This window comes from Phascolarctos cinereus, unplaced genomic scaffold (genome assembly GCF_003287225.1).
Source record: "Phascolarctos cinereus isolate Bilbo 61053 unplaced genomic scaffold, phaCin_HiC Scaffold_2;HRSCAF=192, whole genome shotgun sequence".
Classification (NCBI taxonomy): domain Eukaryota; kingdom Metazoa; phylum Chordata; class Mammalia; order Diprotodontia; family Phascolarctidae; genus Phascolarctos; species Phascolarctos cinereus.
In genome coordinates this window covers 197,441,674-197,460,520 of record NW_027555625.1, presented here as the reverse complement: position 1 = coordinate 197,460,520, position 18,847 = coordinate 197,441,674, and the positions used below count along the sequence as shown (strand labels likewise).

The following is an 18,847-nucleotide window of genomic DNA, read 5'->3' as shown; positions in this document are numbered from 1 at the left end:
GTTTTTTCCTTTGACTCTTCAGTCAAAGCATTTATTAAGCACCTACTATGTGCCAAGTCCTGTGTTAAGCACTGGGGTTACAAAGCAATGCAAAAGTGATCAAGGAGCTTACAGTCTAAATGCAACTCTGATTCTTCCTTCTAAAAGTGATATTCACATTAATCAAAATAATATTATTTATTTTAAATTTGAAAATCTTGTATAAATCCTTCACCAAAGTTTTACAGTGTTGCCTTATGATCACATTGTGGATGACCTTGCATTCTTTGGAAAATGCTATCTGACATGCCGGGAAAACTTGAGGTGCAGGCTCAATGACAGATTGGATGTGTTATGTGAGGATCAGAATTCAGAGAGATTCATTACCAGGTTTACCACTCAATAATTAATTTCTTTGGCTATGGAAATCATGACTGTGATCTATGGAGACTTAGAGGTACTGCAGTATGCAGCAATGGAGGGAGTATCCATGCTGATGAAATCACAAGTTCCTAAAGGATGGAAATAAATACCTTCTATGAGATATGATGGCATTTTAGAACATATGGAAAGTTGGAGGATCAACGGGATAGAAGCTAGCAGGCCTTTTTTTCTTTTTTGTCAAGCAGTGTGGCATAATAGAAAAATAAAAAAATTCAGTCAAAGACCTTGGATTTGAATCCCAGCTAAGCAACTAGGTCCCTTGGATAAGTAACATCTTCTCCATAGGTCTTAATTTCCTTGCCTATAAAATTCAGAAGTCAAGCCCCTTCCAACTTTAAATCTTATAATCTATATATCCATGGAAGTCAGAGGACAATTTCATTTCAACAAATATTAACTGAAGGCTTCCTCATATCTGGGCTAGCAAAATGATGACAAGATAACAATATATCAAAGTGTGAAATAATACCTAGACCAGAAACTAATCAACATACCTGGATCTTTGTATATGGACTTCTGCCATCCAACATAAATTTCCACAGAAGAGTTTTAAGAACCACCCCCCCCCCCAGGCTACTTTGGTTTAAATCTCAGTTCTATCTTCTTCTAGCTATGTGACCTTGGGTTAAGCATTCCTTTATAGGACCCAGTTTCCTCACCTGTAATGTGGAAGTGGAGGATGGCAGCGAGGTAGACTAGATGATCCAGCTTCTAACTCTAGAACCTATGAACCCAATACTCTAAGTTACCCAATACCTGGATTGAGGCTTGTCCTCTATAGATTTTGAAGTGCTTAATCTGCTAAGTACTTTGGGGGAGAGGGGAAGAACAGAAGTGGTGAAATAGACCTGATATTTCATTAAAATATTACTAGACTATTCAGGGCATCATCTCCTTGAAGGTGGTAACAGCCAGCTCTTATAAGTTATTTAGAGTTCGCAAAATGTCTTACACATATCATTTGATCTTCATAACAACTGTCCAGATGAGTAAACAAGCTTTTAAGTGTCTTACCTAGGCTCATACAACTTAAAAACACCTGAATCAGGATTCAACCCATTTTTTTGTTTGTTTGTTTGTCTTCTGACACTGGTCCTACCACTTCAGCATTTCATACACTTGATAGCATATTGAATGGACATGCTGTCTAAGATATATAGTGCAGAAGCATATATTAGGGGGAAAAAAACCATCCATTTCAACAGGAGAGAGGAGTATGAAATAATGGGAAGAACTATGTTGATAGAGTCAAAGGATCTGGTTTCAAATCCTGACTTTGACACTTATCATTTATTACTCAGTTTATAAAATGAATGGGTTCAAAGTGTTATCTTTTGATTTGCTTTGGAAACAAAACTGAAATTCATTGTTTAACACAAAGCCATAGGCTATGATAACCAGCAATCCTGGATTCTAACCGTATGGTGACATTCGGAGCCTTTCCTAAAGCAGCTGTTTTTCAAGGGGACCGATGGAATGTGCAAAACTCAGCAATGCTGCATTACACCGAGCTTCCTACTAGTTCTCTAAGCTTGCTTAGCAGGCATAACAACTTGTAACAAACCTTGCCAACACATAGGAACCTCTGCAGTGCCTTTCACTGAAGGCATTACACTTTTTCCATACTGCAGGGACTCCATTTTGCTGACAAGCCACAGAATGGATTACACAAAGATGTTTGCTTTAAAAAATGAGATGATATCAACATTTTTCTTCCCAGAGAAAATTTGGTCTTTCCAACATCATCATTACCATTTATGTTTTTACAGCCCTTTAGAATTTCCAAAGCATTTTCCTCACAGTTCCACATAGTAAGTAGTGTGAGTGAGGGGTACAATCCCCATTTTTCGCTTGAGAAAACTGAGACTCAAAGTCAAGTAACAAAAGAGCTAAGCCAGGAAAATCACTCATGATGTCATTGGTCCTCTTTGAAAATGCAGGATGAACAAGCCAGGATATAAACCTAGGACTCCAGGGCACCCAACCAGAGTGACTCTCTTTGAGTCACTGCACAATCTCTCTCTACTCTGGCCGAGACATCTATTTAGAGTCCCCTGAAAATTCTAAGGTAAAGGTTGGTGACCCAAAACCTTTGTTCACATGGTTTCCCCTACCTAGAAGGATCTTTTCCTCCTTTGTCAGAGACTACTCCTTCTTGAAGATCTAGCTCAAGTTTCTCTTCTAAGGTCTGGACACCAACTTAATTACTGCTCCAGTTGTTCACAATGATCTATCCTACTCAACACTCATAGCCTTCATAGTCTTCTTCTGGACCCTTACAGTTCTCTGGGCCCCAAAACTGGAGGCATTTAACTCCTTCCTGGAAGTTAAGCCCTCCACAAAGAGTTCACTAAGAGTCACAGTCCTGAGGCACTGACCTGTGGAAATAGCAAAGGAATTAAAATTAAGAAACTCGAGTTCAAATCCAGCTCTTAAACTTAAAAACTTAGAAACCCAGGGAAAGCCTATAAATATTCATACTAGAACCATGAATGATTATAGTATAAGGACTGGGTTTTATAAACCCTGAAGCTATATATACATGGGAATTGTTATTCCTTGGTGGTCCCACTGTGACTTTATGTCTCTGTTTTAGTAAGTGAATTTCTGCTCTGCTCACAAAAGTCCTATTTCCATAGGCCCCCATCATTGCCTTAGTTGCCTGCCCAGCATCCCAACTGGAAAAGATGCTATTTTTATACCAATCTCTTGATTTCATCCTCCATATCCCGTGTCAGCTTTTGTTCTCATTACCTTCCATATCTAGAATAGATTGCTCTACGGCTTTCTTTGCTCCCTTCACCCCGCCAAATCACCATATATCATTCCAATTCTTAGCACTTAAACTATTAAAGGAAAGAAAGAAGTGTTTGCCCACTCCCTGTCCCCCATCCCTAACCTCCTTTAGAACAGGTTTTGTGTAACATCTTAATATCTATGTTTCCTTAACAATTGATTGTATCATGGAGCTGGGTTATCCTCTCATTTTAGAGATGTGGATCCTGAGATGGCCCAAAGCGGGGAAGCATCATCCTAAAGTTACATATCTAGCAAGCAGCAGGACTGAGATTCAAATTAAGATTATGATTTTGAGTCTCTTGCTTTTCACACTTAAATGAAACACAGTACCTATCAAATGCCTTGGACACAGTCAATGCTCCATAGTTCTGAAGTAAACTGTTGATTAAATAGCATCTTTCAACATAAAAGGTTTAAAGTTTCTCTTCCAGGCTTAGGAAGTCAGCATAATGCAGTGGAAAGAGGGCTGGGTTTTGAATCAGATGATGAGAGTTAGAATCCTAGCTCTGCTATTTACTACCTATGTGTACTTGGGAAAGTTGCTAAACCTCTCTGACTCAGTTTTTTTTTCATCAGTAAAATGATGTATTTGAATTCACTGGTGTCTAAGGGCTCTTCCAATTCTAAATCTATGCTCATCACCAGTAGCAGATTTTGATGCAAGTATTTGGAATGAAATTGGTTCTAATGCTAATGTCCTGTCACAAAAAAAAAAAAAATCACTTTCCTATGGGTTCCTGGCTGCCATTGCTGGAGCTGGTTGAAGGGACATGATTCAAGAGGACTTGGAAAAAGTGGAAAAATCCCAGCTCCACATGTTTTCTCCATCTCTATCCTCCCTGCCTCCCTGTAAGCCCTTAACAACCATTGGCAAGTTTGGTGATGTTTTAGACCCTGGGTTAAAGGAGATTACAATCCAAGCTTAGACTAGCCAAACCTTGGAAAAATATGTCCTTATAATGGACTACAGGCTGGTTTTGGTGATTGCATGACAGCATCACGAGAAATCAAATCAAAGAATTGAGTTTGTGGTAGAAGAAAGTGGGGGGCTGGGAAGCAGAAAAAGCATAAGATTTAGAGCTGAAGGAATCTGATAGGTCAGATAGTTTGATCCCTTCATTTTACAGATGAGGAAACTGAGGACCAGGAAAATTAAAAAGGTCAAATTGGCAAGAAATAGCAGAGCTAGCATTCAAAGCCAACTCTCTCCTACTCTGTCTTACTCCACATCCCAAGGTCTTTTCACTGAATGATGCTGTCTAGAGACACAAGACCTGATATTGAAACCTAGAGTTCCACTAGTTTCTGCCTATTGTGACCAATCAGATTCTTCTGGGTCTTTGGTTTCCTCATCTGTCAACTAAAGGGATTGCAATAACTATGATATCTAATATGCCTTCTAAATCCTAAATTCTATGACCTCTATGACACTAAACAAAAGAACAACTCCAATTAGTGATAGGAAATACCATACATAATGGGAGAGAGATAAAAGGGAAAAGAAGTGAAGAGGAAAGAGAGGAGAGAGAAGAGAGGAGAAGAAGAAGAAGAGAGAAGATGAAGAAAAAGAAAGAAGGAGGAGGAGGAGGAGAGAAGGAAAAAAACATGGACCTACAGGTATCTTAACATAGAGAGATCCTCTACAAGCCTCAGGTGCCTTATCTAGAAAATAGGGATATTGTTTTTTTGCACTACTAATCTCACAAAGTTGTTACAGGGAAAGCACTTCGTAAATCTTAAAGCTCACATAAATGTGAGCTAATATTACACGTATGTATACATGGTGCACATATATGTCATACATGCTATATATGCAAAATGCATGTGCAAAATACTATAGGTTGTGGAATTATGCAGGATAATACACATGTAAACATGTATCCATATTAAAAAAAACATGGACATCTTTTATAAAATCTAAAGTTTAAGCTTAATTGTTTTGAAAAATAATACCAGCAGAATTTATACAGTAAGTGTAGAATAGTGGACAGAGACCTGTTCTTAGACACATACAGGCTGTGTAGACAAGATACTTAACCTCTCACCTCTTCTAGGCAACACTCCAAGACCTCAATTTGCAGAACAATCATTGATTACAGTGGAACAGGAACTTTCTTAACTTAAGACGTTTTCTATACCAATGAAATACTAGACTGGACCTACCTCCATCTTTCATTCCACATCCTATATCACTGCCCTCCCCCCCCAACCACTACAGACATATATAAATTACACATACATAGCACGTGAAGGTTTATAAAGCATCTTCCTCCCAACCCTCTTGCAAGATAGGTAGGATAAGCATCATTTTCATTTCACTACTAAGGAAACAGAGTCTCAGAGAAGTTAAATGACTCGTGCAAAGTCACACAGCTAGTAAATGTCAGAGCTGGACACTGCATCCAGGTCTCCAGTCCAGTTCTTTCTAAAATACTGCCTTTTTTCTACAATGAAAAAGGGAAAGAGATTTGCTTCCCTAGTCATCATTGACAAACTAAGCTGGTTGTGGTCACTGCCTGTGCAGAACCGACTCTGACTCTTAGGAATTCATGGTGTCTGGGAAAGGGATGTCTTAAGGAGATGGCTTTATATACAGAATACATGGGAAGCAATTGAAGGGGGCAAGTATTTATATTGTGGCTATTGTAGAGAACTAAAAAAAAATCACTACTACGGCTTTCTTAGCTCTGGAACTCTGGGCTCTAAAGGCAAACTATTTTAACAGGAAGTTTTGCTTTTCTACTGTCTGAAAAAGGAACACATGAATAATGCAACAAACTCATTAGGCTAAAAAGTAGCTAAATGGGATGATATTTCTATGATTCTGAAAGGGGATGGAATGTTGGAAGGCAGGCACACATTTTTAAACTGCTATCTACCAAACTTCATTAGGGCTAGTCTGATCATTAGCTGGGAGATCATTAAGGTTTCATTTCATATATCTGTTGAACATGATGGCTTTTAGGGCAGACTTCCACACAGTATTAGATACATTTGAGATACTCTACATATTATTGTGTGGGATTGAACAGAATCCACCTGATATTTAATACTCCTAAAAACAAATGCTAGCCTTGTCACATCTCTCTAACACCACTCTTCTCTCTGACATTGAATATTTTTTTTTTGGAAATTTTATTACTGGATTTTGCTTTTACATGAAAAACATTTACAGATCACTCCCACTTTGTGAGGTCTATTTTAACAAAGTAAAACAATTAAGTCAAATTAATATAATAAGGTGACCTCATCTTAAAGTACATGCAACATTCCAGATCTGTAGCACTCCTCCAACCTCTGTTTTCTCTCCCTCCCATTCCAATGAGAGGAAAAAAAGAAAAGAAATCATTTTAATTTCACAAATGTGCATAGTAAAACAAAACAATTGTTTCAATGACTATACAAAACCAATGTCTGTCTGTCTGTCTCTCTCTCTCTCTCCCCATACATGTCACAATCTGCACCCTATATCTTTCACCTTTCAGTTACAGAAAGCATATTTCATGATTCATCCTCTGGAATCAAGAATGATCATTTTAATGATCATAGTTCTTAGAGCTTTCAAAGTTTGTTTCTACAGCATTATTATTGTATAAACTGTTCTCCAGGTTCATTTTTATAATATTGATATTATAGTATAAATTGCTCTTTGAGTTCTGCTCACTTCACTCTGTACCAGTTCACATAAGTCTTTCCATATCTCTTTGAAATCATCTACTTCCTCATTTTTAGTAACAATAGTTCATCATATTCATACACAACTTATTCAGCCATTCTTCAATTGATAGACATCTTAATTGTTAGTTCCCAGTATTTTGCCACTACAAAAAGGGTTGATATAAATATCTTTGTATGTATAGAACCTTTTCCTCTTTCTTTGATCAATTTTGGGTATAGCCCTAAGTATTATAGCTGAGTCAAAGGGCACATCCTGTTTGGTAACTTTTTGTGTATAATTACACATTGATTTCTTGAATTATTGAACCCATTAATAGGTTCACCAACAGTCAGCACATTAATGTGCCTATATTTCACACTGCCCCTCCAGCGTTTATCATTTTCCTTTTTTTTTCTTTTTCACATTGATGGTATGAAGTGAAATCTCAGACCTGCTCTAATTTCCCTAATTAACAGTAATTTGGAACATTTCTTCATGTGACTATAGATAGGCTGAGTTTCTTCCCCTGAGAACTTCATGTTCTCATCCATAGATTATATTTATTAATTGAGGAATGGCTTTATTCTTATAAATCTGAATCAATTCCATATATATTTATATATACATTTTGAAAATGAGACCTTTATCAGTGAAACTTGCTGTAAAAAATTCCCAGTTAGTAATTTCCATGTTAATCTTAGTTTTATTAGATTTATTTGTATGACCCTTTCACAGAATTATAGGATCACAGATTTGCAGCTAAAAGAAATCATAAGTAAACACCTAGTCAAACTTCCCCATTTGACAGATTAGGAAACTGAGGCTTAAACAGATTAAGTGACTGACTTGCCCATGGCCATATAGGTATTCCAGAATCTGAACCCAACTCCTCTGATTCCAAAACTAGCATTCTATTCACTGACCCACAATTGCCTTTTCTAATTTTCATGTAAAGTAGAAATAATGGGATTATAATTAACAATCACAATATCAACAATCTTGCATTCATACAGCATTTTGGTGTTTACAAAGCACTTCCTCACATCACCCCTGTGACGTATAGGTAGGCAGTGCAAGTATTATATCCATTTTATAGTGAAGGAAACTGAGGCTCAGTCAGGTAAAGTGACTTTACTTAAGGTCACATTGCCAACAAATGGCAGAGCTGGGGCATAGACCCAGAGCTTCTGTTATCCATGCTGGCCCTTTTCATTATCAAACACTGCCTTAGCTGTTCATTTCTGGAATTACAAGTTGGATCATACTTTAAAAACTCTAATCAGTTCAGTAAATGCTTTCAACTTTGTACCTTCCATTGCAAACTGTCCTACTACGTTATCTAACATTATCTACTATCTTACTTTGCCATTGCTACATTATCAAACAACCATACATGATCATACATGATGACAGCAGGAAAGGGCCTTTGAGATCATCTAGTCCTAGCATCATTTTTATTGGTAAAGCAGCTGACACACAGGGATATAAAGTAGTTTGCCTATGGTGACACAGAAATCCAGTGGTGACACTGATGCTATAACTTAAGACTCCAGATTCTCACTATATCTCACTATTCTCACTCCTTTTTATGTCATATTTCCTGTCTTACGTTCCGAATCACGGTTAGTAACTCAAGTGGAATCATTACCGGAGTATGCCTTCATAGAAACACATACACTTTGAATGATCAGTGGCTTCCTATGGCATGAAGAACAAACTCTCTCATCCTTCTACTTTTCTTTCCTGCTACACTTCTCTAAACATTCAATATTGTGGATAAGAGACCCCCTGCACTACCATACCTCCATGTCTATTGGTCGGCAGCGCTCTCACTGCCTGACTCCTCTTCACGCATCTCAAAGACTGTCTCTTGGGAGAGGCTTTAGGCTTGTTGGGTCTGCCTCTGGGGACTAAGCAGCAGACCAATGGATTCAAGTTGCCTGGAAGCAAATTTTGGCTTAACAGAAGAAAAGCATTTCTAATAAATGGAGCTATCCCACAATGGAATAAATTGTCTTGGAAGCACAGCCCTTCTCCTATCCCCAACACACACACCAGGACTTTCTCCAAAGGCTTTCTGATTACATTTTGCTTGTCAGGTCAGACGAAGAGGAAATTCTCGGTCAGGTATAATTTGGACTTAATGAACAGTTAACTCTGAGGTTCCTTCCGGCTCCGAGATTCTGAGCTACTTTGGATGCTGTCTCTCCACTCCTTTAGCCTACTGAATTGTTATTCTTCCTTTAAAATCCCACCCAGATGCCACTGCCTATTGGGAACAACCTTTCCCCTTGGTCTTAATTCAATGCTGCTGTGCACCTCTCTGATTCATTTATCATCCAATATTGTGCCTTACTGGCATCTGCGTTTGTGTGTTATTCTCCTCCTCCCACCAGATTGCAAGCTCCATGAGGATAGGGATCATGTCTAAATTAAATTACACATCTCCCATAGGCCCCATCACAGTTCTCTTTACATAGTAGATTCTTCATTTTTGTTAAATAAGTCAGAAGGCAACATAAAGTAAGTATTGATTGAATTCTAGGGGTTCAGGGGAGGGAATATAGGCTAGCACATGCAAAGAAGGCTTCATGGAGGAAGTATGTTTTAGAGAAGTCCAATTTAAGTATGCTGGAAGAATAGGGGAGGTCATCCCAAGAATTCCCATAATTAAGGAATAAAAGGGTCATTAGGAATGGTCAAGCTTATCTTGAGACCTCAGAGCATCCTTTACCTTGGCAACTGGGCTACCACACAGGTACAAAAACTGGGCCTTTCTGCTTTATTATCCACTAATGAGATCATCATAGATTTCTATCATCATCTTACCTGAAACACAGTAATTCCATAAGCAGGAGAAAATAATGACCGTAATGTAGAACTTCAAACAGTGATGGCATTTCATGATGATTGGGAAATTACTGCAATCAATAGCTAGATGGAGCAATGCTTAAAATGCTGCTCTTGGAGTTAGGAACAGTTGAGTTTGAATCCTGCTCAGACACTTAATAGTTTTGTGACTCTGGACAAATTACTTAACCACTTGCTACCTCAGTTTCATCACCTATAAAATTAGTGATAATAATAACACCTACCTACCTCACAGGGTGGTCATGAGGATCATATGAAATAACATATAATAAAGTTCTTTTTTTAATCTTAAAGCAGTACAATATCAGCTATCACTATTATTATCATCATCCCAGGTGAGTTTCAGTCAGTAGGACAGCAAAAGTTATGACCTATTAATCTTCCTCATGTACCCATCTGGTCCTAAAGGGTTTCTTTATTCTGTTTTCTGGGCCAAAAACAAGATGATTTCATAGAATTATATTATCGCAAGAAAGGGGCTTACACAACTCTGAAGTGCCACATCACACCTATCAGATTGTCTAACATGACAAAAGGGGAAAATGATAAATGTTGGAGAAGATGTGGGAAAATTGGAACACCAGTGGTGGAGTTGTAAACTGATCCAACCACTCTGGAGAGCAATTTGGAACTATGCCCAAAGGGCTATAAAATTGTGCATATCCTTTGACTTAGCAATACTACTTCTTGGTCTGTATCCCAAAGAGATCACAAAAATGGAAAAGGACCCACATGTACAAAAATATTTATAGTTCTTTTTGTGGTGTCAAAGAATTGGAAATTGAGGGGAATTCCCCTATCATTTGGGGAATGGCTAAACAAGTTGTAGTATGCGAATGTAATGGAATATTATTGTTTCATAAGAAATGATGAGTAGGCGGACTTCAGAAAAGCCTGGAAAGACTTACATGAACTGATGCTGAGTGAAGTGAGCAGAACCAGGAGAACATCGTACGTAGTAACAGTAACATTGTGCAATGACCAACTTTGACAGACTTAACTCTTCTCAGCAATACAAGGATATAAGACAATTCCAAAAGACTCGTGATGGAAAACGCTATCCACATGCAGAGAAAGAGCTATGGAGCCTGAATGCAGATAAAAGCATACTATTTTCTCAAATCTGTACACAATATTTAAGGTGTGGTCTAGCCCTGGCCCCAAGGAACAGCAGGGTTATTATTGCCTATGTTATATTCTAAATACAGTGACCATATTGCTATAGTCTAAAAATCAATTTAGGTTTATGGTTATCTGAAATGGATCACTGGCTAACACTGCATTTACAATCAATACAGTCTTAGAGGTCTTCTTCTTCTTCTAAGCACTGAGATGAATTCACTTAGGTACCTGCCTGTGTGTCCTCTGCATTTATGGTTATTAGCCATTGGACTTGTACCATCTTCTCTCCTTCTTTTATTGCTCCTTCCCTAGCCCTTGAATCCTGACTAACCTTACCCCTTGTCACAAACCCATCATCAGGTTCTCTCCTCTGTTCTTTCACAGCAACCCAGGAATTTGAGTTGGAAAGGATCTCATAGACCACCTAGTCCAACCCTCCCATTTTATAGGTGGGGGAACTGAGGCACAGGTCACTTTCTGCAAGGCGTCTTGGAAGTGATGTCCTAAACAGAATTTGGACTTAAATCCTCTGGGTTCCAAATCCATTGCTGTTTACGTTATACCACTAATTTTTAACCTGTGGTCCTCATACCTTGAGATAGCCACAGAATTTTTGCAAAAGCCCCAAAAAACCATAAGAATTTTTAAAACAGCTTCTTAGAAGGGAATTAATAATATCTTGCACGTATACTTTTTTTTTTTTTTTTGCAATTGTGGCTTTACTCAGGAATTCCTATATGGAAACAAAATAATATAAATCTGTGGCTGATCTCTTCAGAAAGATTTTTGGTTTACTGAGAGGATAAGTGGCCTGTGGTCACAGAGTCTTAGTTTTCAGGGGCAAGCCTTGAAGCTAGGTCTTCCAGATTCCTTTATCCACTCTGACACACCTGCCCTCACTCTCCACCTCCACACCACCTGTCTCACCCTATATATCTAACATAAATACATCTGTAGGATGTCTGGAGAGCCTTAGTGAAGTCTCAAGTTTTAATAACATAAAAGGCTATCATTTAAGTTTTAATAGTTTAAGATTGCACTAAGACTTTTGGTATATCTATATGTATTACTATTTTCAAATATATATTGTGACAAATATAATACAGAGGAACTTTTAAAGTATTTATGATGAAAAACTGCTATGTAATCTGCATATTTAATCTGATAGTGCTGCCCTCATAATTTGGCAAGCCATAAATTTTGTTTGACATTAAAGAGGGGTCCCCCTACTCAGAAACATTGGAAACCAGTGTAATAGGGCATAACTAAAAATAGCATAGACCCTCAGAGCAAGGACATGCATATGTGCTCCCTCCCCCTTAATTGCCAACACTCAGATACTTCCTCTTCTCCACACTCCACTGATTCACAGACCAACGTTCAAATATTTTTGGCCAACATTTTGCATTTACCAAAAATGTTCTGAAGAATCAACCTCACTTTAAACTGTTCAGTGTTGAGCTTAAGAAAACCTCTTGCTGGAACCAGGATATTTTGCTGCCTTCATATTCACTATCTTTATCTATTCTGTTGGTCTGACTTAGAAGAGCTCATTTTTATAAGAAATCTCCAGAAATAGGAGGGAAAAATCCAAACGTTTTTCTAAGAGATCAAGAGAGTAAAGTGAGGAATGTATTGAAGGGCATTTCTCCCTCCACTCCCCACCACAACCACATAACCTCCCATATTTAATTCCCAGGGTACAATTTGCTTGTACAGACAGATAAAACAAACATTTAGCAAATAGAACCATATGCCATTAGTTTCAAGTAGAGAGAGGGCTTTTTGGACAAAAATATAATTTAATGTGAAACTAATTATTTAGTCCATGTCAACATGCTTGACCATAATGGCATATTTCTCCAGAAATCTATGAATTCATTCTGATTTTCTAACTGAATGATAGAGTGTTTCTTTTCCCCTCTAGTTTCTTCCAACACTTCTGTTCTACTCCTACACCTCCCTCCCAACTCAGGAAAAATGTCACAAGCAATTTCCTTTCCTTTGGGTTGAAGATTTTTAACTGTGGCTTTAATGTCGTTGGGAGGATATTTCCTGCATATCAGTAATCAACATTGAATTACAGAATCGCAGATTTGGAAGGAACAGCCAAGATCACCTAATTTAACCCACGTCTGAATAGGAACTCACTCTAGAACACCCCCTAGAAGCAGTCATGAAGTCTCTACTTCAAACTCTCTAGTTATGGGAAACTCACTACCCTCCACAGGCAACATTTCACTTTTGTACAGCTCTAACTGCTAGAACACCTTTGGTTTTGCTCAAATAATCAAATGAACCTGAGATCTCACCAAGTTGATAATTTCCTCCAAGATGGAGGTCATAACCCATCCATGCCTGCCCATCACATATGTTTCTTGCCCACGTCCATGTTTTACAAGTATTACGACAATGAATCCATCCAATGAGCAAGAAGGACTTCCTTGTTTTCTCTTGACATCAGAAAAAGGATCCTGGATGAGCATGACTACGTATCTATTATTCCTCACTCTTGCCACACGCCCAGTTCAGGTTCTGTTTCAGCAATACATTTCTCTGGTGATAACACTTTTTAATCCATTTCTCCATTATAATTCCTAGTTTGTAATGTGTTGCAGATGCCTCACACCCATCCTGAGGTTTCCATGATCCTCTGAGTGATAGATATTTTCAATACTTCTTCAAAGACTGTAGGGTCCCTAAGTCTCAAAGCACAGAACATCATTTGGAGAATACCTGTATTAAAATGATGGGCTTTATATATCAATCCAAAATCTTCCTCTTCTGAATCTTGCTCCCCATGATCTCCAATTCCGCTCTCAGGAGCTAAGGAGAACTTAACTCCTTTCAACTTTTATCCCCAACATTTCTCTTCCACAAATGAAACATCTACAGTTCCTTCATTTGGTTTGGTTTCCAGTAGCTTCATAATGCTGATCATACTTTTACCCCCCATTGTGTACTTGTGGAGCTGATTTTTTGAACCAACTCATGTAGGGCTTTACTTTTATTGGTTAACATTCTGACGTCTAAAACTTCACCTAAACTAGTTAAATATGCTTCCTCAAAAGGTCCTTTGTAAGTTAAAAAACAAAACAAAACAAAACATTTTTGTTGTTGTTTGTAAAGGAAAAGTGAAAAATGATAACAAGAGAAGAAAAAAGGGGGAGCAGCTAGGTGGTGCAGTAGATAGAATACAAGCCCTGGAGTCAAGGGGACCTGAGTTCAAATCCAGCCTCAGATGCTTACTAGCTGCGTGTGTAAATGACTTGGACAAGTCATTTAGCACCAATTGTCTCCCTCCCCCCAGAAAAAGAGGAGAAAAAAATTGGTATGTATGCAGTAAATACATCAGTTAAGAAAACATGGTAGTAGTACAATAGTGTGCAAATCAATTTACAAATTTACCAACTTAAAATACTTTTCATAAGCAATATGTTTTCTTTTTCCTGTAATTTCTTGTTTTACATGATTTTGTACTGAGTTTAAAACTTATATATGTATATATCCTTTGTCATTATGAAAGTACATTTTTATCATATTGGATATGAAGAATATATCTGAAAAACAAACCATCCGTTTTTTTCCAAATGCAGCTTTAATTATATCAAAGACATTTAAATCAAGCAATTTCCCAGACCATTTAAGTATGGTTATCTCTACTTTGGAAAGAAACTTTTTAAGAAATAAAATAAAGGCAATCCAATAAACTTTTATTAAGCACCTACAATGTTTCAGAGGATACAATTAACGACAGTCCTTGTCCTCAAGGAGCTTAAAATCTCATGGGAGGGAGGCACCAAGGGGTACCAGTATGGGAGGTATTTGGTTCCATGGAGCTGAAAACCACTCCAAGCAGCAGATGTAGAATAGAATGAGCCCAGAAGTCCAATTTCTGCCCTATATAAAGGAAGGCATTGGAAGAAATTTGTCACTGTACCCTCCATTCCTCCAATTAGAGGGGAGAAGAGGTTGAGGGAGGCAGTAGTGTCAGTCAAGGCTTGAGTTAGCAGCATGGCTAATCTGTCATGATACATGACACACTTATTGCACTACTACTCCATGTGGGAATCTTTGGAATTCTAGAACAATTATGCTTTTCCATACATATTTCAGTATATTTATCTGATTTTGTCATTTCCTCCATGGGAGGAGGACTTGTAGGCCCAGCGGATTTTTTTTTTAATCCACAAACATTTTGACGGGAGGATACTTTTACAATCTGATAAAGATGCTCAAATATTATGGGCTCACCTTGTTCTCTTCTGATAATGATTTTGACATAAAGCCTTGAATAAAACGTGTGGTTCATCAATAAAAATCCCCTTTTTTCTTTTTAACAGTCTTTAGTACTCCGGTCTTTGTACTGCTTTGCCCACAACAAGCACTTTTTCTTCATAGCAATGTAACCACTGCTGATTGTGTTTGTTTTTAATGGTCTACTCATTGTTCTTGCCTCTTAAGTTGTACTACAGAGGAATCAATAGCAATCCCTCCTCCTACCAGATCTCTCTAAAGGTCTTTGCTTAGTTTCTGCGGATTAATCAGACTATTCCACAGCAATCATTTGTCAGTTCATGGCATTACTTTTTTTTTTTTTACCGTAATTTCCTTTACACTTTGGTGTGGCATCTTACTTCATTGTGTGTTTGGGTGACCTTTGAAACACTTGACTTCTCCCCACCAGCAGTCAGTACCATATCTCTAAAAGTCATTATTGTGCATCTTTAAAGAGCTAAAACTTTTGCATATTTCCTTGGAGTTATATCCAGTCTTAAAAACCATAAAATTTGAGAGAGAGAGAGAGAGAGAGAGAGAGAGAGGAGAGAGAGAGAGAGAGAGAGAGAGATTGAGAAAACACAATGGAATATGAGCCTATGGCATGAACTTTGGAACAGTAAAGGCAGGGAAGCTAGCTCAATGTGACTTTGTATAACAATTATAATAATAATTAATACTACTAATAATAGCTAGCATTTACATGACACTTATTATGTTTCAGACACTATGCCAGCACTTTATGATTATTATTTAATTTGATTCTCACAACAATCCTCAGAGGTAGTTGCTGTTATTATCTCCATTTCACAGATCAGGAAACTGAGGCAAATAGAGGTTAAGTGACTTGCCCAGGGTCACACAACTAGAAAAATGCATGGCTGGATTTGAACTCAAGTCATCTTGGTTTTAGACATGGTGCTCTATCCACTGCACAATTCAGCTGGCCCTAATATGGCCAAGATAAAATATTCTGAGTCATCCTAGTAGTATCAGTAGAAGTATTCTAGCATGAACATTGTAATTACAAAATTAAATGAAGTCAAAATGATTGCTTCTTCCGTGTAATTCACATACCACTGAAATAATAACTGTAAAAGTAATAACAACTGATATTTATATAGCGTTTTGCAAATATTCCCTCATTTGTAATAGAAAGCTGATTTTAGGGTTAGGAAAACTTGGATGCAAATCCTGACTATATTATATATTGGTTATTTAAACGCTGAAAAGTAACTTGACCAGTACCCCAGATAATTCTTTAATAAGTTACGGAAGGATTGACGACTTGCCTCAATAGATGGGAATTTCCATACTAAGAGTTCTGTACACTAACAAAACTACAAATATGGACTAAAACTTGTATACGTACAAACATACAAATCAGATCTAAGTATGACATCCAAAATCTATAAGGAATCATTTAACTGAATAACATATTATGAAGACTGGTTAAAATAAATGAATAGACAACTTTTTAAGGGTTAAATACATTACACTAAAAGGATGCTCAATACTCTCAAAATTATAGGTATAAAAAACAACCTTAAGATGTCATTTTAGACCCACTAGAATTATAAACATAGCAAAAAATAATAAAATTCATTGTTGGCAGGGCTATGGAAAAACAATCATTAACACACTGGGACTGGGAAATTGTGCAAACCTTTTGGAGAGCAATATGATATACATGAATGAGTCATACAATCAAGCATGCCTTTTCATCACATTATTCTATTGCCGGACCCTATCCCCAATACATGTTAAAAAGAAAAAAAAGAACTATCTGAATAAGAATATACATATGTATTATGTATGTGCATGTATGTAATATACATATTTATATATGTATATTTATATGTATGTCTGCTCTATTTACAACAGCAAAGGAAGTAGAATCAAATAATTAGTTTTTAAGTGAATAAATTGTGGTACTCTAAAGCAATAGAATATGATAGTGCCATACAATAAGTAGGAAGCCTTTAATGAATATGAAAAGATGTTGAAGAAGTAATGCAGAGCAAAAATGAGAAGAATCAGCTCTACAAACATATTGACTAAAACTATTTCAAAAGGAGGAAAAAAAAAGAAAAGGAAACATAAGGCCAAATGTACAGAATGGACTGGCTTGGAAGAAGATACAGGAAAAAAAATCATTTCATGTTTGTTATTTCATTTGGTTCTTAAAGAGCTTGGTGTATCATGCAATAAAAACATGATTAAAATAATATCCAAGAAACAAACAAGGAAGGAGAAAGACACTTAGATGAAATTAGCTGAAAACAAGTTTTTCTTTTCTCCAGGACAGAAACAAAAAGAGCTCTTTAGGTTTGGGGGTCAATGAAAGAACTGCAGACTCTTAGAAACATCAGGGCCCTCAGAGGCCATTTAATTTAACTCCTACCTGAATTAGGTATGCCCTCTCCAACATCCCCAAGTCGTACTCTGACCTCCAGTAAAGCTCACTACCTCCCAATTGTAATAATTATTAGGTGACTCTCTTTATGTCATTGAAGTAAAAGAAAACTGATCCAGTGAGCAAGTGCCTCAAAAATGTAAAGTTTCAATTAATTCTACAGAAGCTTCACTACGATCTCATGATAAAATCATTCTGATCTGGCACTGAGATGATGCCAACCTCAGAGACTGAAATGTGTATACCTATTTTTACAGAGGCATCATTCTGGAGCTAGATTTAGAAATGAGCCCAGTAGTTGTCAAATTGAGTTATGAATCAGTATCATGAAATTTATTTTTTTAATAGATGAACCTATGTCTGGCTGAGGTTTTTTAAACTGTGCTTGAATTTTTTTTTTCTGTGTGATGTCCTTGGCATCATAAGGAGTAATGAATTAAAAAGTTTGAACTTAAGAGCTCCAGTGTCTTCAGATAAAAATTCCAAAGAGATGACTGTGGAATTAAATGAGCAAACAGGAATCTCATACTCATGTGTGGGTGTGTGTGTGTGTGTGTGTGTGTGTGTGTGTGTGTGTGTGTGTGTGTGTATTAAAGGCAGGAGAGCTTTCTGTCCCCAAAGAAAGCCTAGCCATCTACTTGAAATAATTTCAGAAGATATGTTTCAAAAGAACCAACCAGGGTACAGAAGATGCATTGGCACTGGGCTATTGTTGTCATCTGCTCCAAAGGATATTCCCCAAGACAGAGTTTACAAGACACCAAGGGATCCAGGGCCAAGTCCCACGTAGGCCTGTATCTTGCCATAGTCATCGCTGAGCCACCTAAAACGAGTGAAATGAAAGGTCAGCACCGCACACGGCCTTCAGACCAAAGCTCAACCACCACCACTAAGCAAATATTTATCAGCGACGGCAGTTTTCTATCTAACGTAAGTGACCGTGGCCTCTACACAAGTCCTCCTCCAACGTCTCAGTGGGTCATAGAGGCAAGGGAGATGGCTTCAGTTCATATGAGTCCTTTCCCAGGCCTATAAAGTCTTTTGGAGAAAGTTCTTTACATCTATGGAGGGGATTCTTAATAAAAATATGAAAAAAGGAATAGACAGACCTTTACAATTTCCTCCAGCAGGCACATTAACACAAATGAAAGGTCTATAGAATATAAGAATCCTATAGAGTTTCGTTAATTTTTTTTGAAGCCTTGGACTCTGGAAAGCAGAATGCAGGCTTAAAGGTTCTCAACAAGGTCTCCCACGCAAAGGTTGAGAGCATACTTGAT

General features: G+C 37.5%; 1 protein-coding gene across 3 annotated transcripts in view; it reads right to left on the bottom strand.

The window, feature by feature from the left end:
• Positions 1 to 18,847, bottom strand: part of RNF144A (ring finger protein 144A) — a 155,381-nt gene that overhangs the window by 50,202 nt on the left and 86,332 nt on the right. For all 3 annotated transcript variants that reach the window (XM_020992627.2, XM_020992628.2, XM_020992626.2), the window contains one exon: positions 18,245 to 18,390. In XM_020992627.2, coding sequence (XP_020848286.1) covers positions 18,245 to 18,379 — 135 coding nt within the window. In that variant the 5' untranslated portion in view covers positions 18,380 to 18,390. The remainder of the gene's footprint in view (positions 1 to 18,244; positions 18,391 to 18,847) is intronic.